The following is a 24,018-nucleotide window of genomic DNA, read 5'->3' as shown; positions in this document are numbered from 1 at the left end:
ACACAATCAGTCAATATAATCAACAATCATTGTCATGATTGACATGATTGATTCAATTCATTCAATTTATTCGATCCATTTAATTGCATAGATATGACTGGCATTGCAACTCATTGTTGTATAAATCACAACCTCACAATCCACCATCAAAGATCAATCACCCGCTCATATATGTATTCGTTGTATACCGCTGTGATTTGAGTTCGGTCACTTGTCAATTCATCTCGATAGTGTTTGGCTTCAGTTGGTGATTGAACACCTTGAATATACTGCGTGATATCATTCCACAGTTCAGGCGGTACGTGTGCCTTGTCAAGACTCGAGTTGTACCATTGTGGTTGTTGTGGAGCCACATGTGCAGTCGAAACAATCCGACATGCTGGATTCACTACAAAAAATGTCAGAATCTTGCAATGTCCTGGTTGAGTTGGATCTGCAAGTTCAAATGATTGTTCTTTGTGTTGGTATCGATTGGGATAAACTACACATCGACCATTTGGTAATTCAAGCGATCCTATATACTGATTGCGTGGTGATTCTTGATCAATGTCACACACATCTTTCCAATACATATCAGATGCTCCTTGATAATCAAAACAATCAACAGCCTCGCGGAAATCGAGTTTGGGTGTGGTGATATTTTCCACGTCATAGTAATACAGTCCAGTTGCAACAATCGATTCGTTAGTTGGACCTTCAATGTGCCAGTTTCCCTCGTTGTATTTAGGTTTGGATGGTGTCAGTTGAATGTTGGTGAGTTTGACAATGACTTGCAGATTACGACCACGCAGTGACACTGGCTTTGCTAATTCATATTTGGATTCAAAATGTTCCGGAAGTGTTGGTACATACACGGGACGAATGACTCGAGTGTCTGGCTGCATATCATCATGATCTGACTGGCTTGGTGGTTCATATCCCTTTGTGCGATTGCAAATATCAATATACTTGAACATTGGATCCATCGTTCTGAACAGACTTTCAAACATTGGGACAAAACATTTGAATATTTTGGCAATGCATTTGTACATGTCTCGATGCCATATCGGATTCAGATTGTTGATGTATGAGTTGATGGTCACACTGCCATCCTGTTCGACACGGAATTCACTCGGAAGCCATTGGAACTTGCATGATATAAACTTGGGATTGCCTTCAATGATAGGCGTATCTGAAACAAGTCGAGTCGATAACAATATATCGCATGGTACCATTTTGGTGTATTTGAGTCGTATATCCAGTGGTGCAATCATCGTTTGTCCATATACAACACTGTACATTGATGCATCAATCAGATTGTGCACCATTTGACCAGTGTTGTGATTTGATCCATGTTCAATATCCGATACATTTGTCATCAATCGCGTGTATACATTGTCAGGTATGCCATTGTCCAGTATATACGTCAGTTCAACAGGTCCTGGTACAATCGTGCCCAATCCATCACTGCTACTACAAACAAGCTGTTTGACAAAAACCCCGAGTTGTTCCAATGCAAGATTAAATGTTGATGGTGATATATTTTGATCGAGTAAGTCAGCCCTCCATTGCTCCACAATATGCTGGTTTGTGATATCGATCCACCACATGGGTTTGCAGAGTATAGATTGCAGATATTGGATATACTGCATCTCGACAAGTGTGCGTGCCTGTCCATGTTTATATCCGGCCATTCCAGATTTCATATCAATTTTGGCATTGTCGTCGTATGGCTGAATGTCTGAATTAGCAACATTAACCCGATGCTGGAAATACATTTCAATGATCTGGCCAGCAGCCCTTTTGTTCATGTAGTCAGTATCATCCGATTTTACAATAGCCGTTAGATTTTCAAACATCCCGCCTTGCTCAAGCTCGGTACGTATTGAACTGTCGGGATGATTGTCGGCAAAATCAGCAAGTGTTTTGAGTAGTTTTACAATATCAGGAACAGGACTGTTACACAAACGTATATCTCTGCGTGAAAGAATAGTGTTGAGTTGGTTCACAATTCCATATTCTTGAAACACCTTGATCATCTCGGCCTTGTTTGTAGATTTCTCAATCATGTCGTTGACATGATCAAACAGGCGCAAACAGTCATAGATATTGAGATTGCACATCGATATCGTCAATTGCTCAAAAACCAACGATCGTACAAGCGATACAGGAAATTCGCGCATTTTGGATGCAATTGTTCCTGCTATCTTGATTATGCGTTTTTTTAGTTCAAAGTTGTCGCTGTATCTGATACACAAGTCGTTCAGTGTTTGAATCAAACCCGATCTTATCAACTCGGCTGAAGTCACTTCACAATTTACATAGCTGGAAAAATTATGGATAATTTCAATACTTTGATCAACCACTGCTTGATCGACACTCCTGTATTCATGTCATGTCAATCCAAACATGTCAAATTTACCAATTGTGATGACTGGACACACATTCATGCATAACACCACATACCTGAGCATATTGACTATTGTTGGAATGATGCCACATCCTGCTGCTTTTACTGGGTTATCACGATGAATACTCCGATACATGGTTTGAAGATTTCTGATGAAACCAACAGCAACTAGACCATTGGATGATTCCAGTCGTGAAACAAGTCTTGATACCACGATGCCAAACTAATGATATTGTTCAATGTCAAGTATACAATCAAATCAACATGACATGACATGACGCTGTCCAAACTGATCCAATATTGTATCATTGTAAACATACATTTTCATCGTCAATATCATGACAAACTTTCAAAAACAGGTTAATCGCCAATCTGAGCATTTCTTGATCAGACTCTTGAACAATAATCTCGACCATTGGCTTGATGTCAAATTTACACTCCTCACTCCAGCATTTATATTTGTACAGCTTTTTACATGTTTTTATCGCCTATATGCATATTGACACTAGATGAGTTGAATGTCAATCATTTGATCAATATCAATCATGACTTGCCGCCATTTTGACTTGACGGTTTGGTGATTGCATGAGCTGTACAATTTGGTTGCTTAGTCGTTGAGATACTTTGAACTGATCATCACTGTACGTCATTCTCAAAAACACTACAGTAAACTCCATTACTTTGATCTACGCAACACATGTTGATTAGTTTAGTCATGAACAATCCATTATTGTTACAATATATGAATACCTGTAAACTGGGTCGATTATACTCCAAATACTTGACTGTGATATCTTGCAGTTCAATACTCTGTAAGCGCTGCACTACATCTGTATATCATGCCACTTCAAACCAACACAAAATCAGCAACAGTTTGAATTCATCAATAACACAATGACTATTAAACTTACTGTAACTATGATTGTACAATTCCTGTATCAAGTCAAGCAGTCTGTCCCATATTTCATCAGCCTTGTATACTTGAGCATCCGCTGTTAATAGTTTCAAATCTTCCAGGTGTTGAATCAACTCTTTCATGATATCATCCAACTGCATGTTTGATAAAATTAGTAAAGTTGAATTTTGATTTGACAATTTCATTCATGCGAATGTCCAACAATTTCCAACAATTGTTTATGTTTGGATTGTTGTAAAACACACAAACGAGTTGTTCCATTTTAGTATTGTTTTGATCAGTTTTTTGTAACAAAATTGGATTGTTATCAAACATGCATTTAGAAATACTGTAAATTAATATTCTGAATGTGATTGTTGTGGATTTGGTTGAATAAACAAACTAGTTTACTACAACACATGGTAATGGATTACTAAACATCATCATAAATCGGATGTGATCAAATGGACTAGAATGAGATCAATGACAATCGCATTACAAACAGTGTGGTGATTAAACCATCGAGTATTTCCAAATACAAACTTGAATGAAAAGTCTTGCCACAATACTGATCAACTGTATTACTGTTTACACTGTGGTATTATTGATGTATTGGAATATTTGGTGATCAGATACATAATGATAATGGTAGTGCAACTCATGGCAGTTGTACAAACCAAATGTGATTAAAGCCAATAATAATGTCAGACAAGATTGGATAATGAATTAGCGTGTAAATCATCAACATTGACCAAGATTGATTGAAATGGTGAGATTGGATTGGATGGTGATGAACAGTCAGTGTCATGAACACTGTTATTCAGTGGCCCATTTGACGTCAATACACCACTACCAATACCATGCTGCGTAATACCACACCGCATATATTACATTACAAACTGACACAATACTAATTGACCAATATCAAACCAGTTAATGACGCAATCTACATCCGACCTTGAGCAAGTGTATTGCTCCGTTTGTTGTACGATGCACGATATGGTCAGTTGGTGATATCATGCAAGTGCGATTGGTAGTTACAATCAGCACTGGTTGCTATCATGTCATTGATGTATATGGAACAAACCATGCCAATGTATCAATCAGCAACCCAGTAACTATTGATGTAATACACAAACATGCAGTACACAATCAATGATATAATTGTTGACCCATTCACAATACTCGACAAATACCAACATCAGAAAGTTTAAATTTATTCAAAACCAAAATCATCACATCATCAGTCCAAATTCGACTCTTGAAATTCCAAACCATGCTTTGTCATAAACTTTTTTAGCTTTTCTTTGATCTTGTCTACTTCATCTCCTAATTCTTCAGTCCTTGTTTTGAATTGCTTTTCAACTTCTAGGCTGTGTTTAAAAGTTGTTACATCTTTGCCTTGTCTTAACCTTCTCTGCTTTTTTAATCCAATAGATACATAATCATAATAGTTTTGGGTCATGCTCCTTTCCATTTTTTCAAGCAACTCAAGTCTTTTCTTCATACGATTAAGGACTTTCTGTTTTTTTTTGCTTAATCCAGTCACTTGATTTGGAACAGTATTACTCGACTCGCCTTGGCTCACTGGTTGTTGCTGATCTTGACTGGAAGTGCTTGGACCGGGTTGATTCATTGATTGTTTCCGACCTCGTTTGGGAGCACTTGGACCAGGCTCGTTGGTTGGGCTAGACACTTGACTAGAAGTACTTGATGCCTGGACTGAACCATTGCCGTTATCTGAAACCAGTATTGCATTAGCGGTTGCCGCCGCGCTCAGTACGAATAAAATGTCAATGAACTTCATTAGATTGCTGGATGGGTTTAAAAGATTGTTAGATGGGCAGATTTTCAAGATCGATGTTGATTATAAAACTGGACATATTTCATCGTATTTATATTTTTGTATAGTAAACCAACCCTAACCCTTTTAGGTTAACCAGCAACACAGGGCTACTTGGTTGTTTGTGGTAGGCTACCATCATACTAGACAGTATACTGCTCCCTATTCATAGTACCGTATTATGCTTTTACGACCCTTTTATCAAGTATTTTGAAAAATACACCCCTTGAGTGTTGTGTAGTCTTGTAAACGCACCCTTTTACAACCATATTCGTGTAAAATGGATCATTTTGATATTCGTCCCGCAATAACTGTGTTTTGAATTGCAATATACAATAGCTACTACACATTGACTGCATTGTGTGTTTGATGAACACAACTGAGGATCGTGAGCATATGATGGCATATCGATAGTTGTCATTATTGGAAAGTATATCACAGTAAATCAAAGACATGAAGGAATGAATCAATATTTGATTGCGTCATCTATTAAAGAACAGGAAGAGTGTTTACAAGATGAGAGAACAGTGAAAGAAAACTGTGTGAATCCCAGTTTAAACATCATTGTTGATGGTTTCTGGTTACTGCAAACCATTCAGAATGTCTACTGTCAGTCCAAACATACACATCCCAACACTCTCACATTAGTGTCTAATGGTGATGACTGATCATGTCAAATTCAATGCAAAATATCACAAAGCCACATGTTTGAACTATGCCAATCAATTAAGCCATTTGAAAAAGCATAAACATCACAGCAAACATTGATGGTCATCTAGCGACTGAATATCAAAGCCATCTTATATAGGCTATGCAGAATTATTTGAACCTATGTTTATATTCCTATATTTTAGCACACTAACCCTTTTTAGGGTGGAAAAAGAATATATTGCATAACAAACTAACCATACAATGCTCGAATGCATAGCCGAGCATACAATAGTATAACCAAGATTGCGGAACATTATATAAAATAATATCTTTTTTGGATTACCTCAAAATCGATAGTAATAAATCAATACCAACCCTTAGGGTGGTCACTCGGGAACACGCTTTCAATACTGTCCATCGATAACAAATATAAATATGATCCAAACCCGACGTGTTGAATATCAATCATATACAGCTTGCTCATAACCAAACCAATATAATGAAATTCCTAATTGCTCTGTCATCAATCCTGTTTACTTGCTCGGTTACTACAGCCAGTCCAATTCTCCCCACTGTGACTACAGGTGCCGAATCTAGCTCGACAACTCTTTCTAGTTCGACTACAAGTACTTATTCTAGCTTTCCAGAAGTTCCTAATGCAACCAATATAGGCTCAGTCGATTTTAGTAAACTTTCAGATGATGCCATGAATTCGATCAAGGAATACTTGGAAACAAGTGGAAACTATCAAATTGCAATGGGAATATGCAACTCGACAGACTCTGAAAACCTTGATCAAAAAATACTAGTAAACCAGCTAGGTGAAGACTACAAGAAGTTGAAACTTGAATATCAAAGTAGCAAGAATGTTTTAAAGTATGGAGTTAAACTCGAGAAAGCTAAACGGATATTCAAAAAACAAAAGGAAATTCTTTCCACGCTTACAAAAAGATATCTGGGTGCTTGCCTCGAGTATTCTCAGCTTGGTTTGAAATTGGATATCCTTGGAATAAAAGTCATAAGACACCTGTTTGGAGGACATCTAGATATATTATCGCTTTATTATTACCTGGGACGTCTGGAATTAGATCCCGATTTTATGAAACTCGTCAATGCATCTCGCAATTACGTACTAAGCCAAGAGTCAAAATCCGATCAAGCCTCTACTAGTTAAACCCACAATCCATGACATCAAGCATTACAATATTATGAAATCCTGTCTCCATCAAATGAAACGCCTACAGTTCAATGCACTCGAACATCTTCCAGTTTTAGGGAATAGGATCTAATCACTTTTGAATCAATTCAGATGACGACTCATTTGATTGATCCAATTGATTTGGCTGCTAATCTGGACTGGTTTCAGCTGTGCTCACTGTATTTTTGCTTGAATAAAATATAATAAAATTGATATTTGATATTGGATCTACATGCATTATATCTAATCATTCCACAGTTTTAGTTGGCATGATAACATATTGTGCATCGACACTTGTATTTCCAATACAATACAGCTTGCTTGACATGTCGTATTGACACATGCAACACCAATACCAACAATAGTCATGTGTGTTGATATCAGATCCGACCAACTCGACTGGTTTGACTCGTTGATTGTGGTGTCAAAATGGTTGCATCAATAGCCTGACTGATCACACACATCAGTTGCAGTATCAACTTTGTAGTGTGTTAAATATCACATGTTGAATATACAATGCCAACAATATGGCCATTATGCACATGTTGATGTATGCAGTGATCGTATACTGGTCGATTGGTGCAATATGATCACACTAATGAAATGTGATAATCATGGTATTTGCAGCAGTATACCATATTGCACTGTTGATATTGCGCATCTAGTGTCAATGCAATGTATCAACACACTTGATAGGGTTGGTATCGATCGTTGCAGTTGTCGAGTGCTGTCATTGGTCATACATTACCAGTTGTGTGTGATTGACATTGACCATCATGACATGTATTCAAATGCAACATGCATTGTGGTGTGTGTAATTGATTATAACTGGTGTGGATTACAATCGATTGTGCACAATAGTTTGATATCGATCGCAGTTGTTGATCGATACTTGACATGACTGGCCATATATGGTTTGCACAACAGTCTGGATTGTACAATGATCACTGTCCAGATGTACATGTCAAGTGCGTGTATAATCAGGTTGACGATATTGACCAGTTGACGCATGCTGATCAACGCAACTGGTGTGTATTGTATGTATTGTGTGCATATACATGTATGGCTTGATCACTCGGATGTACATACTCGACATATATACCAACATGACAATCACCATCACAATCAGATTGTATGTGGGTCATGCTGTGATGTTGAGTGACTGGATCCAATTGCAGTGTATATACAAGCATTGTGTTCAAGTGATGGAATGAGTGCATTAATCCAGAATACAAGTCAACCATGACATATGATCATGATGTGTGGTTGATACAACTATATAGTGACAATCGAGATTGATATATCTACAACATGCAATGCCAACACAACTGTCGAGACACTGATCATGTCAAATTGAATGCAAAATATCACAAAGCGGCATATTTGAACTATGCCAATCAATTAAGTCATTTGAAAAAGCATAAACATCACAGCAAACATTGATGGTCATCTAGCGACTGAATATCAAAGCCATCTTATATAGGCTATGCAGAATTATTTGAACCTATGTTTACCTTCCTATATTTTAGCACACTAACCCTTTTTAGGGTTTTAAAGGGTGGGAAACTACACAATCAACCGACCATACAATACACAAATGCATAGCCGAGCAGACAATAGTACAACCAAGATTGCGGAACGCCATACGAAGGGTTTCCTTGGAGCTACTAACCCTGAAAATAAGGTTAGTTCCTTAGGATGATCATTCAGGAACATGCTTTTAATGCTGTCCATCGATAACAAATATAAATATGATCCGAAATTCACTTGTCAAACGACAATCATATACAACTTGCTCATAACCAAACCAATATAATGAAATTCTTAATTGTATTGACATCAATCCTGTTTACTTGCTCGGTTACTACAGCCAATTCAGTTCTCCCCACTGCAACTACAGCTACTTATTCTAGCTCTTCAACAATCTCCAACGCAAAAGTCACAAACTCGGCTGGTCTTAGTGAAGTACCCGAGAATACTATTAATTCGATCGAGGATTACCTACAGATGAAGGAAGCCTATGAGAAAGCAGAGAAAACATATAGCTTGCTAAAATTTGAAAAACTTTGTCAAGAAAAACTGATAGAATGGCTACTTGAAGAATATCGGCATTTAAGCAAAAAATCTTGGAAACGCAAGAATTCCAAACATAAGAAAGAGCTTAAGGACCTCGAACTTGAACTCGAAGCCCAAAATCTCATTCTTTTCGACCTCGAAAAAAAGTGTTCAGAGTCTTATTTAAATAGCACTCAGCTTCGTTGGAGATTTGGCGGAGTCAAAATACTACTCGCAGAGAGTCTGCTCGAGAAAAGCTCGGGTCTGAAAACAACTGATTATCACACGAAACTTGACGCACCTCACAGTCCCGTACTAAGTCAAGAGTCAGAATCCGAATCCGATCAAGCCTCTACTAGTGGAACCCATAGTCCATCACATCAAGCATTAAAACATCATGAAAGTCCATCCCCATCAACAAATGAAACGCCTGCAGTCCAACGCACTCGAACATCCTCGAGTACACAAACATCTTCCAGTACACAAAAAGCTTCCAAACGTTCTCGTGCACGTAAAATTTCTTCTAAAATTGTAAAAAAAGTTGGATTCCTCTTGGATCAATTCAGAGATGACGATTCATCTTATTCATCTGATTCATCTTATTCATCCGATTCATCCAATTGATTTGGTTGCTAATCTGGACTGATTTCAACTGTATTTACTGTATTTTTGCTTGTAATAAAATTGCAATTGTCATTTGTCATTTAAAACTGATTTTATATGCATTCTTGACTGGCATGGTATCACATTGTACATCGACACTTGTATTTCCAATACACAATACAGCTTGCTTGACATGTCGTATTGACACATGGCATGCAACACCAATACAACAATAGTCATGTGTGTTGATACCTGATCAGACCAGATTGGACCAATCTGAGTTGTTTAAAAATGACAGTCATTGTGATACTTGCAGCAGTATACCATATTACACTGTTGATATCGCGCATCTAGTATCGACATGATCATCCAAATATACAGTGATGGATTCCAACAATGCATACCATGACTGAGCTACGTGATCATTGTGTATCAAACAACTACGATTCACACTGGATTGATCCAATACATGCACGACTTGAACACACCATATTAAAAATACATATAGTAGCAGTTTGTCACTAATGAATTGTATTCAGTCGAGTTTATTGAGAGTCTTTTTGCGACTTTTGACAGTGTGGTGAGTGTTTTCAGGTACAACTACTTGATCAGTTGTAGTTATTGGTTTTCTTCTGCGAATAAATGCACCATCTGAACCTGAAGTACTTGGTTGTTCAGGCAATCTAACACTATGCATCAAATTCATGATCAGTATTAATCGATACACCCACACATCAATATCAAACAACTTACTGTGATAATGGCCAGAGCACCTGATCATTGTTTGAAATAATAGGATATCCATCAGTCGCGACTTCACATCCACATCCAGGACCAAACCCAATGCGTTTATGTGCTCGATCAAATGTCAATCCAAGTCGAGTCATAAATGGAATACCAAGAACTGCATAATAATCTGAACCAGCTTGTACAGCAAACAGGACTATAGTTCAACATGTATATTAGTCAGGTTAATCAAACAACACATTGCATACAATTGTCAAATATTTACAATTTTCAGAATCAACTCTGCATATAGTCTCTAGGACCCAGTGTGATCTCTACAACGGAGTTGCGATTTTCATCAGTTACGGGGTTTTGAGCAAACATTACGATTGAAACCGTTGGCATGTTACTTCAAACAATATTAAAAATAGCTTTGTTGAGCAATTTCAGACACCAAACAATTGAAATCTCCCATTAAAGTAATCAATATCTAGTAAAGAGTACAAAAATATTGGACCATTGTTTATTCTTACTGTTTGTTATAAATGCTCAAATGCTAATGTCTAGTAGTGTTACGAATATGTAATTTTTGAGTGTCAACTCATACATGGGCTTGTGGCGCAATGGATAGCGCGTCTGACTACGAATCAGGAGGTTGCAGGTTCGACCCCTGCTAAGCTCGTTTTTTTAGTTGTATTCATCCTGCAATAATTATTTGGTTTGGGAATAAACAGTGGTTGAATATTCTATGCATCTTCTACTAAAAATTGACATTTCAATCTTTTGTTTAGAATTGCTCGACAAACAAATCTATTTCTTATTGATTTCAGCAGGGTTTAACCAATGAATCTGTGGTTTGTAAAATGGGATGCTATCTAAAATAAGATATGCTTCATGACATTGTTTAAAAAGTCTTGTAATATTCTCATCGAGTGTTGATTTGGTTTTTATATTTTTCAGTTTCTTTACACATCAGCATGTCAACCTCGAACATCAACGACAACTCTGATCTCTACAATGTAGCATTCTTATCGACTTGACATTTTTGATTGTATCCAAAACTACTTGAAAGGATACTTTAATGAACCTTGTAGACAGGACAGATAAAGGACGACAATTGGAAAGAATCAAGTCTTGCATACATTTGCGCTCTAGATCAAGAAAACAAGATTGCATATTCGAATAATGCAACAATTGTTTCCATCTAATCACTAAAAATCATTCAGCTTTGTTGAATATTAAAAGATTCTAACAGGAAATAGAAAGTTAATAATGAATAATTGAAAAATATTGGATTGTCAGTGTACATTTCATTATAAATCGATCCACAATGTCGAGTTCAATTCAGTTTATTGGAGTTTCCTGTACAATAATAAACCATATTCAATGTTTTTTCAACGATATCGTTTCAAACTGCCTGTAAACACTCTTGCTTTGTCTAACCCTGGGCCATACTCATTCATCCGCACACCTCCCATAGTCTATACAAGGATCGATTCAGTCAATGTATCTACCACTAGTAAACCTACAACAGAATCACTTCTCCAGAAATACCAACTCTTTGGTACCCCTTCTAATATTGGCAAAATGGTGACCAGCGTCAGCAACAATGGGTTTGTTTGCAAGGACCTAAAAGTTGTTGGTCCTGGACTAATTATCAACAACACAGTGCTATTATGGGATGTCCCGCAGTATGGACTGGGTGGTCCTGAAGGAGAGTTTGATGCACAAGGCAATTCCACTGCAGAAAAGCATGTGGGTGAGGATCAGACCTCGCCTATATTTTATGGATGGTCGACAGATATGCTCAAGATTTTCAAAGTTGTTGATCCTACTCCAGGTAAAAAGTTTGATGTCATGATGGATTGAATAGTTAAACTCAACGTCACTGGAATGCTTCATTTTTAGACATATTAGTGATTGGAACCGGTGCCAAAATGGAACGTCTGCCTTTGTTATTGCGAGACTATCTTGTATCTCTTGGAATTCAAATAGAAGTTCTTACATCAGTAAGTTTCATGATCAATTGTAGGGCTGTAGTTTGATGCAGAGTGTAGTCTCGTCTAGATTCTACACTTTTCTAGCTAGTTATTGGCATACGCTACTAATTTATGGATCATGCTTTTAGACACAGGCTGCATCGACGTATAATGTACTGCTGCAGGAAGGTCGAAGACCAGCCGTTGCATTATTGCCTGCTATTCCCACAAGTGCTAGAACAGGCAAGGCACTTGTAAATCTACTCAAAAAAGAAGAGCTGGATGGTTTGATGCCTCCAATGTAAACCCAAGTGCATTGACCATGTTGGTTTGATGAGTTTATACAACTTTAATAAATGATTTCAAAACATGTAGTTTGATTTTATTGCTTATTTTTAAAAAAACAAGTCAGTTAAACCTTTCTGCAGCAGGTGGTAGCGAGATATCACTTAGAGTGGTTGGATACTGCAGCAGATTGTCATTGGATCCGACTTGTTTAGTTTGACCTGGAGTAGACAGGGTCGGTATACGAGTTGCAGAAGCGTCTGGTACACTATTGATGGGAAGTTTAATCCAATTTCTAATCCGATTATAGCCCATATATAAATTCCTTCTCCAGGCCGTCCACCGAATGGAAACCACCACAGCAACATAAACCCAAATAATAGGAACAATCAGTATACACCAAATAATCAATATAATCCACGGTTTGGGAGTCAAGACATCCATGAGATTCAAGGTTTGTTCCTGAGTAGATTCAAGCGTACTCGTATTGTCGATAACATAATCGGCCAAACTCTTTTTACGATCGATTGGCATCTGACTATCAATACGTTGCTGAGCTTGAATGACTGTAATTTTATCTCTTCTCATAAGTCGCTCTCTTTGTAGATCGTCAGAACTACAATTGTCAAACAAAACAGTGACAGCATTAGAAACTGGATTCCAAAATGCAATCAAAATGACCAAATCACCAATATGCCCAGAATCGAATCTAAATGCAAACATTTTTCAACATACCAATAGACAACAACAACGGTGTGCACCCATCGATGTAGCTTGGCTTCAAACAGTAAAGGAGTGTCCAGTACACACAATGTTTCACCTGTGATAAAATGCCATATGACTTGACGGAGCATTTCCAGACGAATATAAGGATGAGTGATATGATTGAGTTTTTCACGCAGTTCAGAGTTGGAAAATATTAGAGCACCAAGATCTGTGCGGTTGATGGTCTTGTCAGGGTTGAGAATGGTTGAACCAAATGTAGAGATGATGGAATGGTAAGCTGGGGTGTCTGGAAGGACAACCTGACGGGCAATGAGGTCAGCATCGACTACAGGGATCTTTTGGACTGTAAGAAAGGAAGATACTGTTGATTTACCAGTAGCGATACCGCCTGTCAAACCTACTATTCGCATAATATACTTGTTTGGCTGTTGATCTGATTGTCAAAGTGACCAACTTTGACAATCTGTAATTTCAAACCATTCCAACTCGGATAAAATCACCCATTACAATCGTATTCATATAAAGTACATCTTGCATTGTAATCATCAAACACTCAGTGTGCTTTCCTATTAGAAATTGGAATTGCTAATTATTCATTACATGATGCTCACCATCTGCTGTGTCCTAAAATCTCTGATACAGTCTAGTTTAAGATTGCAAGAACGCAACCATTGTTTTCATGTCCATCACTAAAAGAAATACCAGTCAACCAAAAGGTTTAAAGATAATTGTGATTTTATTCAAACAGTCCAATAAACATGCTTGATATATGGAAACTCCAGAATCTTACTCAAGAAATAAGCCCGGCATTGTAATGTTAAACAAGTTTTTCAGTTACACCAGTAGATCCAAATCCACCTTGGCCACGATCAGTAGCATCCAGATCCTAAAAGAACAAGAACAAGAACAAGAGAATGAATTGTATAAGTATAGAATAGACTGCATGAAACAAGTAAAATTGAATGTCCGATTAAAAACAAACCTCGACTTCAGTAACTTCTGGCATGGCAATACGCTCAACAATCAACTGAGCAATGCGATCACCTCGCTTGACTAATTCATCAGATACATGAGCTTCAATTCAACTTATAGATGCAGCAATAAACAGGACCTGCTGTATAAATACCTTGGAAATCAACATCGCTAAAGTTGAACAAAACAATACCCAAAGGACCTCGATAATCTCTATCAACAACACCAGCACCCACATCAATGAAGTTTTTGACTGCTAGTCCGCTACGAGGAGCAACACGACCATAAGTAAAGGGAGGTAAAGCAATGGACAGATCAGTAGGAACAACTGTTTTGCCCTTGGCAGGTATTACAGCGTCGTGTGCACTATTTGAAAGATCAGCCATAAAGAATGAGAATACAATTGGACAAGACTGCTGGTTCAATGATTGAAGTCATTCAATTGCAAATATGGAATAGTTTACCTGCATAGATCATAGCCAGCAGCATCCACAGATCCACGTTTGGGAAGTTGTGCGAATTCGGACAAACGCTTGACCAACAACAGTTCTTTTGAGGAATCATTCATACTCGTATCAACATACGAATCCAGCTTTATTTTTTTAGATGAAACCAGAGTTTTGTCTAGAGAAGTTGTGTCGGACGAGTTGGTTGACGTAAGCATTTCAAGTATTTTGCAATAACAAAAACTGGATAAAAACAAGTTTTGACATTTTAATTTGTATTCACCCAAAATCATGCATCGCAGACCATTCACTGTTACTGTTGCTGGCAGTTCAACAAAACATATTCAATGCACTTGCAATAGACAACGTAATTCAAAAACAAATTCATTCAAGATTCTCTCCAACATCACTCATGTTTCCATTCAGCATTCATATTCTACAAGATCAACTCGAACCAATCCAGTCGCTGGAAATCCTACTCACTCTGGAATGGGTGGTATCTTCTCCAAAGTCTCTGATGGTATGAATCCCTCTGATTTTAATTCACCTTTGGAAACTCATAGTATACCAATGGATTTGTCTGATGGAGTCGAGCACGATCTAAAAACATTAAAGGTGTCATGTAAGTTACAACCAGTCATCTTGTATTGGACCAATTGCTGATGTCATCTACTATTGACAAATCATACCAGTCTAATCTTTTTATTAAGCAATCTTACCAAATGATTACTTTCTATCTGGAATGTTCAAAAAGGGTCGTTTTAATCTGCAACCCAAAAAACTACGGCAACTCACACAACTGATCATCGATGAGTGCAGTAAACGCTCTCCAGAGGATTTATCAACCATGATTACGGAAAAATGTACATGCCAATTATGTTTCATATCAATGTTTTGGTTTAAACAAGAGCTACGCTAATCTTGCATTGTGTTTGCTTAATGATGGATTAGTTCCTGATGCTCAACCCAAAGATCTATATGTCTTGATTGGTGTCTTGCAAAAACACAGTACGCCTGGCGAAAAATTGGCATTTGCACTGTCCAAAGTATGTATGCATCGTGGTGATATGGATGCAGAACTCAAGTATGCAGCTATGCTCATGACAGGTAATCTCGATTTGATCAATACATGACAATGTGTATGGATTTGATTACTCATGTCAGTAATAAATAGGAGTGTATGGGGTAAAGCGCGATCAAGAGCTTGGCATGAAGCATTTAAGATCACTGGCTGATCGCAAACATGGTCCGGCATTATACATGCTTGCAATGCGAGCTATTCAAGCACAACACAAAACAGAGGCTACAGGTTTAATGACCCTGTCTGCTAATAATGGATATGCAATGGCTCAGTTTCAGCTAGGTCGGATATCAAACTAGAAGTTTATTTTTGACAATATGGCTAATGATTTCATACTGACTTGCAAGTAATAGGGTATTGGCTGAGTACATCAAGCGCATTTGTGGTGCAAGATTTACCACGCGCATTAAAGTACCTGACGTTGGCGCATGAGCAAGGAACAGTCGAGGCAACCTATTTGCTTGGATCCATGTATCTCAAAGGCCGAGGCACATTTGACAAACGGCCCGATGTTCAAAAGGCACACACTTTGTACTTGGAAGCAGCCGGAAAAGGTGGGTTGAGCGTCTATTCAAATATTTGTATAACATCTATTTACTGACATATTGAGTAGGTCTTGCTATTGCACAGCATGATCTAGCATCCATGTACTACGAGGGCACATCGGGTATTGATCGCAATGTGCCGTTGGGATTAGAATACTGGACAATGGCAGCCGAAGGAGGGTTTGCACTATCACAAATGAACATTGCCAAAGCGCGTATCACAGGATTAGAAATTGCAGGACCAGGAGGAGGCAACTATGAAAAGGATTGGGTGTTGGCAAGAGAGATGCTAGAACGAGCACTTGAAAGCAGTGACAAGGTCAATCCAGCATTGGCACAGGATGTAAAGCAACTGATTGAGGATTTGGACGAATTAGAAAAACAAAATCCAGAAGAAGCTAAAAAGTATAAACAAAAAGCAACCAAACGCAAATCTGAAATGTGTTTGATTTTATAACCAATTGAATGATACAAGTCAAGGATTCTATCATTGGCAGTGCAAAAGGACTTTAAATAGTCGATCTTGTTGAATGCATGATTTAATAAAGCAATTGCTTTATTTTATTATAACCGTGTTCATGTAAAATACAACATCTATCAAAAGAACGCAAATATTTAGCCATTGTATATTCCAATACAAGATAAAGTGTTTAATTCTTGTAAATATGGCTCATGATAAAACTTTGGTTATTAAATACTCGAGTCTTTTGGTAAACTGTTTTAAAATATCTGGTACAATTACTTGATAGTTGGAGATGAAGGGAATCAGTGACAGACCAAAAGCTGATTTTAATCACAAATGCGTTCAGATCTTATTAGCCAAAATCATTTCTGGAACCCTATGTCTTGGTAATCCAAATATTGTCAAATTTGTTTTTTATATGCAACTCAAAACCTTGTAAAAGTGACTAATGTTTTTCTCCTTGCTTTACATAGCATATGAATTGTAGCAAGTTTAAAATTGTTTTTGAATCAATAAAACGGTATATGGATTAATTTCATGTAGCAATAAAATAGTGTTTCCAGCCCATTCCAATCAACCTTGCGTGAGGATAACACCCAACTAAACTAGGCGAATTGTTCATCAATGCATCTACAAGCAATATGGGTGAAAGGATTTGCTCTTCCTCTAATTTTTCGGCAGGAGACCGGACATCAATCAACCGCGACCAAATAGATTTGGGTTTGGGTTTTCGTGGAAACACTCCGTTGGCTTGATATACTTTACCGCTTTTTCCTAAAGCAATAGCTGAGAGTGGTGATGCAGTCATGGCGGTGATTGGCTCAGTGAAAGTCGCAAGAGTCATTTTCATATCATCCAAAGCAGTGAACATGGGAATAGCATGAACCAGTCCTGATTCTGTAATTGACATGTTGAAAATATGTTGAATGGTAGGATTAGTTTTGGCAATAAACCCCAGTTTATCAAAATGCAAAGCCATCAAATGCACCTCTTAGTACAACAATCTGATTATTCATGATAAACATTTGTCGTAATTGATTGTCCAAAGTCAGTGGGTCTTGGATAATTTGTAATAGCTTCAAGGGTGCAAATTTATCATTCTTTAGCGGCACGTTCTCTAGCATGGCATAGTATGGAGTATCTGTTGGTTCTAGATCTACGACGCGAGCAGTTGGATGCGATCCATATATCAAATACGTCGTGCGTCCATTTTTTGTACCTTGAACAACAACCAAATGATGTGATGCCTCGACCAAAGAAACAGAATCCAAGCAATCTTGGAGATCAATTTCAACAGGAATGGTAGATTTTACCCTGATTACGGATTGTGTTGAATCGGATTCAACCATGTTTGTAATCTGGGAATCGTAATGGCCCCAAATAAAAACTTTTGTAGCCGACTCCTGTGAGCTAGATGATGCTGTAGCAAACGAAAGACCCATGCGTGCATTCACGCTTTTTATATGCAAACCATCAACACCTTCAAATCGCTTAATAACATGCGGACGGGATTCAAAGTACTCGTTATCATGACCAAGTAATCCTGCACCCCTGAATAAAAAAAAGGTTAAAACTTGAGATACATCCATTTCAAAACAATACGCAGCAATCCCATTCTTTCAGCGTGTATTACCAGGTCAGTACTTTGCCCGTTTCCGTCAAAACAATTGTGTGGAAATCACCACATGAAAGTGAAACGACATTTTCATTTTGCAAGCTCTCTTGTAGCCATCGTGGTTCCCAAATAACCTCCTCGTCGTCAGATGAAAACAGGGCACTTTGAAGCTCAGGAAAGTAGCCTGCTTGTCCAAAGTAGTTTGATCCCCATACATGCACTTGACCTTGACCCTTCACGTCCACCAATGCTGCAGAGTGAAATACACCTCCCGTAATCATTTTGACTAAAATCAAACTTGGAGATTTAGTACACCATGATAAAGCGATCCATAATATGAAATTCATAAGCCTACTTTGTTTTTCTTGCATTCCCAAAACAGGTGTAGGAACGATTTGTTGGCTCACATGATGCAACCCAAGCTGTCCTTCACTATACAGAATAGTCGAGTATAGAATGTAAATTGACATGTTTATCGATAAAATTAAAAATGACATTGGTTTACAGCTGTATTCACATAAAATAGAGCACTAGATAAGGGGGTTACAATACATAGTTTCATGAAATAGTTGGCATTAAAAAATGCAGTTTTTGGGTTTAAACTAGAGCACAGACATACGAAATTTTAGAATACAACAAAAGGCACAGATCCTGGTTTAAAACTATAGTTTGATTGTGTGCGTCATACAAAGAATGCTGTATCTGAAGGATTCACCATGTCGATCAAGTAAAAAATTAAATTCGAGTAGGAAAGCACAATAAATATTCAATGATTGCAAATTCCATTTTATATGAATACAGCTGTAAAATCAAGTAAAGCAATATTGAATAAATTGAGATTGTCACCTACTTTCCAATACCCCAACATAACAATGCCGATTCATGGTTTGACTGTTGATCCATCTGTGTTGTACTTGCTGTAGATAAACTGCGATTGATTTGGAATCGACAGAATGAGATGGTAAAATGACGTGTGATATGATTATGATAAACCAATTGATTTAGCCCAAGAGCTTTCCTTGCCAACATTTGCAACAAATATTATGTTTAAATACAATTTAAATTGATGAAAACTTCAGTTTAAAGTGAATCCTGCAGCAGCAATCAAATATTTATTTTTAATGATATAATCCTGAGGATGTGCAATAAAGTGCTGTTGGATTTGTGCCGAAACTTGACATTATGCAACAGGACAAGATCTTGCTGTTGGGCGACTCGCTAACACAGGTAACAATCGTTTTTCAATTGAATAGCACAATACTATTTAGTTTGGTTTCTAGCTTTCAAACATGACTATTAAATCAAATCTAATTTGCGATTGAATTAGAGAGCTTTTGTTCCTCAGCAGCTTGGATGGGGTGCTCAGTTGGCCAACACTTATATTCGCAAACTGGATGTCATAAATAGAGGGTTTTCAGGCTATACTACTGCATGGTACAAGGATATTCTCCCATCTATCCTTGCAGCCGAGACCAGTGTGATCGCAGTCCATTCAACAAATACATCAATTCAAAAGAGTTCTTCAAACATTCAACTAGCAACAGTTCTGCTAGGATCTAATGATGCCAGTTGTCCAAACTTATGTCCTACCCAGCATGTACCTCTTGAAACCTACAAAGCCAATTTGGATGCAATTCTTACTACAATCCAAGAAACCACTCCTTGCACTCGTATTGTACTAATGACTCCACCACCCGTACATGACAGCAAGTGGAAGGCTGAAAGACAGGCAAGAGCAATGCATCAAGATCGCTCTTTAATAGCTGTACGACCCTATCGGAATGCATGTATCGAACTGGCTAAAAAACATCCTCGTGTTGCATTACTAGATTTATGGACAGTGTTTTTAGGTCACGATGCTGGCAAGCTTGTGGATCAGATCTTGCTTCACTCATCTAATCCTAAACATCATTCTGACAGCAATGAAACCTCTAGTTTGTCTGATTGTCTGTTGGGACCGCTGTTTGATGATGGGCTGCATTTTGACACTCTAGGCAACTGTAAAGTGTATGACGCTCTTTTAGCGCTGGTGCTCTTGAAATGGCCTGAATTGGATCCATATACAATGCCACCTCTCTTGCCATTCTGGGATCAGATTAAAAAATCAGACTCTAAACCATTTGAAAAATGGATCAAGTAGATACAACCCAGCCCGACTTTACCCATCAAATAAAACCATAGGCTTGATTCAGTGTGATAATGACTACGGATAACATTTGCAGGTACACGTGCTGTCGAAAGAGCTGCATTTTTGGATTACTGAATAAAATGTTGTTGGCCCAACACGTTAATATTCAAGGACGCCAACTTTAACTTTAAATATATGAAAGTTTGACTGCATCTGACAAGAATATATTTGAACACTTTTCAAGCAAGTGTTGGTTTCAGAGTAAGTTGGAAGCAGTCACAAAGCTATAAAATGGATAGAGGCATTGGCGCAAGAGCAACAACACCAAACATTTCTGTCGTAACAGGTTAGCCAAACTACATCTGCTCAATACATAGTATTGTACCATCAGCTAAAATGATCACAAGTTGAAGCCATACAGAACATGTACGAATAGTCTAACTCATTTATATATGTAATGCATAAATGTAATGTTATGATGGCAGATACTGTAGCAAGACAGGCCCAGTTTAATACAAATACCATTAATCCAGCAATGAAACAACAGTCAAATTCACAAGCCAATACATCATTTACACCAGCATCCACATCAACATCCATGACGGCACTCACAACCGAGTCAAGTTCAATATCTTGTTCAGTTCCACACAGCATCAATGCAACCTCAACTGGAATTTCTGCTGCAGCATCTACGCCATTAATATTCATGTCTAGTGCTCGTGTTGTGGCGACAGATAAGCCTATAACACGGCTAAAAACCATGAATCCTGGTGGACGCGTACCTGCACTTGGGAATGTAGATATTTCAGGATCCAAAGACTTGAATGAAGATCAAAAAGAAACCATTCAACATATCCGTAGCGAGTCTCTAGCAGAACTGAACCAACTATACATCATGAAAGAAACGATTGGACAGTAAGTTGCATGCCATTACTCTTTTAAACTGAGTTTGAGTCGAATATACTTTATTTACTCTACCGCATCATAAACATGTAATTAGAGGAGCATTTGGAGTCGTCAAGATATGTGAGCATAGAGCAACCGGAAAGTTATATGCATGCAAGATTGTAAAAAAAAAGATTGGAAGTACAGCCAGCTACGAACAGCTGCAGCGTGAAGTCAGCATTATGAAAGCAGTTCATCATCCACACATTGTTCAGTTACAACAGGTTTTGGAATCACCAAAAAAAATGTGCATGTTTATGGAGTAGTGAGTTTTAATCATGTTTCTATTTAACGATTTGGATTTTGGAATCAGTGCTAATTTGCTCAATCCAACTTGATCCTGGATCCAAATATAGCTGCGAAGGAGGTGAATTGGTTCAAACAGTTCGAAAACGTGGCATGTGCACTGAAGACGAAACAAGAATGATTTTTGTTCAGTTGATTGACGCTGTTTGTAAGTTTCGAATGTCTTGACCAATATTTTAATAGTTTTGAAATACTTACTTTGTTTTACAGCATATTTGCACAAACATGGAGTAGTACATCGAGACATCAAGGTAACACTAAACGCTGTGCATTACTTTGATACACAATCTCTGGATGCTGCTGATGCATGGCTGGAATATACTCATAATGTTTTTTGAAACTGATGCAATGATTTAGCCTGAAAATATACTGCTCAAATCAAATCATCCATCCAAACTTTATAATATCAAGGTTGCAGATTTTGGACTCGCATGTTTTGCAGACAGCATGAATCGCGTCGAAAATGTAGCTGGCACTCCAATGTACATGGGTAAGTTGGTGGGATGGCTTGCTGGAAATAACTAAAACAGCCCATATACTGAATAAGGTGTCTACATTTGATTTGATCGGAAAAGCACCGGAAATCATTCATCATTTGGGATACAATCACTCGTGCGATATCTGGAGCATTGGTGTCATGTTTTATTTATTGTGAGTTATCAGGACAGATTGTGTGTAATACATTTTATAAATCATGAAAATGCAATGCACTGAAACGCCAATTGTTCTAGACTTTCACATTACCACAAGGATGCAGAATTACTCGTTCAAGATATGCTTAAAAACGGAAAGATAGAGTATCCAGATAAACTATGGGGTAAAATCAACCCATCAGGTAATTTTTTAAGCCAGGTCAAACCCAACTTTGCTATACTTTTATACGATTCATGAATAGGAGGGTTGACTGATCGCACAGTGATTTAATACATTTAGCCAAGAATTTAAGCGAGCTTATTCTGCGGTACGATCCTGCAAAGCGAATCAGCGCAGCAGAGATTCTACGACATCCATGGACACTTGTAAGTTAAAAATACATTGTAGTTTGATGATACTCGCCAACTGTTTTGATATTTGCAATATTAAAATACCACTGAATTTTTAGAATCAGTCAATGGAGTCTTCACAATTAAACGCCAATGTGCTGGACATGATGCGATCTTACAATGCCGAGCAAAGACTACGACGTGGAATAATTACTGTTGTTGCAGCACTTCGATTTCAAAAAAAGAATCAAGCCCACTTACCAACACAAGATACGCGCGTGCAGCCATATCACCATGCTGTAGAAAACAAGCCACGACTAGCCAAACCCAACGGTTTGATACTTGCATCACCAAATGCCTTGCTAACAACCAGTCAACGTATCATTAATCATGGTGAGTATGCAGCAAATAATTCTTTTGGATCAAATGCCACTGCAAAACTACATGGACATACAGAGTTTACATCAAGTCATTTGATTGCAGACAGCCACGCAATGAGTCGTTCAACAAAAGCGCCATATATGGCACCCTTGAGCGGATCAGGATCCGGATCAGGATCAAAGGATTTGGCGACATTAGAAACACACAACGAGATGGAATCAAGCAAAAAACTAAACGAGCCAACAGTACGCCCATTCTATCTCAAAGCAAGACAATCACATGGATCTATTATGCCAGTATCTGGATCAAGTGGAACCAGTCCTGTAGTAATAGGCAATTCAGTAGCTGCCATGTCTCGCGGTACACCAGTTAATCATCGAGGACATGAGGCAGGAGTACGAACAGAGCAGAATATGACACGAGAAACCGATAGTGTTGGAATTGGACGCTCCAAGAAAGGATGCGCAAAAACATTCAAGGACAGTAACAGGGATTCACCGCCAGAAGCTAAGCTAAAAAGAGCAGCAGTAAAACCCATAGGCGCAATACATGAGGATGATGCCTTGATAGCATCTGGATCCAAACAACTGTCCAATCCGTTTGGCTCAAGCATACCGGCTGTATCAAATATGAAAGTGACACTAACGCACATCAATACAGATCTAACGTCGATTGAACGAGCCAATCCAACTATTTCAGATATACCTCCACTTCCCAAAATCAAACCAATTTTTCCCAGCATCCATGATCAACCCACAACCAGTAACAATAATGATGATAGATTCAACAACCATAGAGCAAAA

General features: G+C 38.0%; 11 protein-coding genes across 11 annotated transcripts; 4 read left to right on the top strand and 7 right to left on the bottom strand.

The window, feature by feature from the left end:
* Positions 1 to 64: 64 nt before the first annotated feature.
* BATDEDRAFT_32524 (uncharacterized protein) lies at positions 65 to 649 on the bottom strand. The gene has a single exon (XM_006682784.1). It carries the CDS (start codon positions 570 to 572, stop codon positions 147 to 149), a length of 426 nt encoding a protein of 141 aa, XP_006682847.1. The 5' UTR covers positions 573 to 649; the 3' UTR covers positions 65 to 146.
* Positions 650 to 1,383: 734 nt separating this feature from the next.
* BATDEDRAFT_32522 (uncharacterized protein) lies at positions 1,384 to 2,012 on the bottom strand (the record flags this gene model as incomplete). The annotated part of the gene is made up of 1 exon (XM_006682783.1): positions 1,384 to 2,012. A coding segment is annotated over one exon (211 nt), but the record flags the coding sequence as incomplete, so codon positions are not given.
* A 916-nt stretch (positions 2,013 to 2,928) lies between these two features.
* BATDEDRAFT_28505 (uncharacterized protein) lies at positions 2,929 to 3,445 on the bottom strand (the record flags this gene model as incomplete). The annotated part of the gene is made up of 3 exons (XM_006682771.1): positions 2,929 to 3,075; positions 3,140 to 3,219; positions 3,301 to 3,445. 3 exons carry the CDS (start codon positions 3,443 to 3,445, stop codon positions 2,929 to 2,931), a joined length of 372 nt encoding a protein of 123 aa, XP_006682834.1.
* Positions 3,446 to 4,527: 1,082 nt separating this feature from the next.
* On the bottom strand, positions 4,528 to 5,091 carry BATDEDRAFT_92685 (uncharacterized protein; the record flags this gene model as incomplete). The annotated part of the gene is made up of 1 exon (XM_006682839.1): positions 4,528 to 5,091. The coding sequence occupies one exon, from the start codon at positions 5,089 to 5,091 to the stop codon at positions 4,528 to 4,530; it is 564 nt and encodes a 187-aa protein (XP_006682902.1).
* A 1,186-nt stretch (positions 5,092 to 6,277) lies between these two features.
* BATDEDRAFT_28504 (uncharacterized protein) lies at positions 6,278 to 6,952 on the top strand (the record flags this gene model as incomplete). The annotated part of the gene is made up of 1 exon (XM_006682770.1): positions 6,278 to 6,952. One exon carries the CDS (start codon positions 6,278 to 6,280, stop codon positions 6,950 to 6,952), a length of 675 nt encoding a protein of 224 aa, XP_006682833.1.
* Positions 6,953 to 8,519: 1,567 nt separating this feature from the next.
* On the bottom strand, positions 8,520 to 13,760 carry BATDEDRAFT_30925 (uncharacterized protein; the record flags this gene model as incomplete). Its single annotated transcript, XM_006682782.1, has 4 exons — positions 8,520 to 8,542; position 8,649; positions 13,063 to 13,240; positions 13,360 to 13,760. 4 exons carry the CDS (start codon positions 13,758 to 13,760, stop codon positions 8,520 to 8,522), a joined length of 603 nt encoding a protein of 200 aa, XP_006682845.1.
* Positions 13,761 to 14,167: 407 nt separating this feature from the next.
* On the bottom strand, positions 14,168 to 14,890 carry BATDEDRAFT_14775 (bifunctional dITP/dUTP diphosphatase; the record flags this gene model as incomplete). The annotated part of the gene is made up of 4 exons (XM_006682694.1): positions 14,168 to 14,236; positions 14,333 to 14,403; positions 14,477 to 14,688; positions 14,787 to 14,890. 4 exons carry the CDS (start codon positions 14,888 to 14,890, stop codon positions 14,168 to 14,170), a joined length of 456 nt encoding a protein of 151 aa, XP_006682757.1.
* Positions 14,891 to 15,059: 169 nt separating this feature from the next.
* Positions 15,060 to 16,851, top strand: BATDEDRAFT_28498 (uncharacterized protein; the record flags this gene model as incomplete). The annotated part of the gene is made up of 6 exons (XM_006682769.1): positions 15,060 to 15,390; positions 15,479 to 15,631; positions 15,720 to 15,875; positions 15,943 to 16,077; positions 16,203 to 16,403; positions 16,463 to 16,851. The coding sequence occupies 6 exons, from the start codon at positions 15,060 to 15,062 to the stop codon at positions 16,849 to 16,851; spliced, it is 1,365 nt and encodes a 454-aa protein (XP_006682832.1).
* Positions 16,852 to 17,392: 541 nt separating this feature from the next.
* On the bottom strand, positions 17,393 to 18,942 carry BATDEDRAFT_92682 (uncharacterized protein; the record flags this gene model as incomplete). Its single annotated transcript, XM_006682838.1, has 4 exons — positions 17,393 to 17,754; positions 17,846 to 18,408; positions 18,491 to 18,758; positions 18,828 to 18,942. The coding sequence occupies 4 exons, from the start codon at positions 18,940 to 18,942 to the stop codon at positions 17,393 to 17,395; spliced, it is 1,308 nt and encodes a 435-aa protein (XP_006682901.1).
* A 712-nt stretch (positions 18,943 to 19,654) lies between these two features.
* Positions 19,655 to 20,659, top strand: BATDEDRAFT_92578 (uncharacterized protein; the record flags this gene model as incomplete). The annotated part of the gene is made up of 2 exons (XM_006682871.1): positions 19,655 to 19,699; positions 19,800 to 20,659. The coding sequence occupies 2 exons, from the start codon at positions 19,655 to 19,657 to the stop codon at positions 20,610 to 20,612; spliced, it is 858 nt and encodes a 285-aa protein (XP_006682934.1). The 3' UTR covers positions 20,613 to 20,659.
* Positions 20,660 to 21,598: 939 nt separating this feature from the next.
* On the top strand, positions 21,599 to 23,067 carry BATDEDRAFT_3979 (uncharacterized protein; the record flags this gene model as incomplete). Its single annotated transcript, XM_006682682.1, has 8 exons — positions 21,599 to 21,810; positions 21,902 to 21,999; positions 22,062 to 22,102; positions 22,209 to 22,341; positions 22,427 to 22,502; positions 22,583 to 22,686; positions 22,785 to 22,870; positions 22,954 to 23,067. Coding segments are annotated over 8 exons (864 nt in total), but the record flags the coding sequence as incomplete, so codon positions are not given.
* Between the last annotated feature and the right edge of the window lie 951 nt (positions 23,068 to 24,018).

This window comes from Batrachochytrium dendrobatidis, assembly GCF_000203795.2.
Source record: "Batrachochytrium dendrobatidis JAM81 unplaced genomic scaffold BATDEscaffold_18, whole genome shotgun sequence".
In the NCBI taxonomy this organism is placed as follows: Eukaryota; Fungi; Chytridiomycota; class Chytridiomycetes; order Rhizophydiales; genus Batrachochytrium; species Batrachochytrium dendrobatidis.
This window is presented reverse-complemented; position numbering and strand designations above follow the sequence as displayed.

What these genes read in the sequence shown, in the direction of transcription:
- BATDEDRAFT_32524 (XM_006682784.1), bottom strand. Translation starts at nt 572, where the DNA reads ATGTATTGGAAAGATGTGTGTGACATTGATCAAGAATCACCACGCAAT.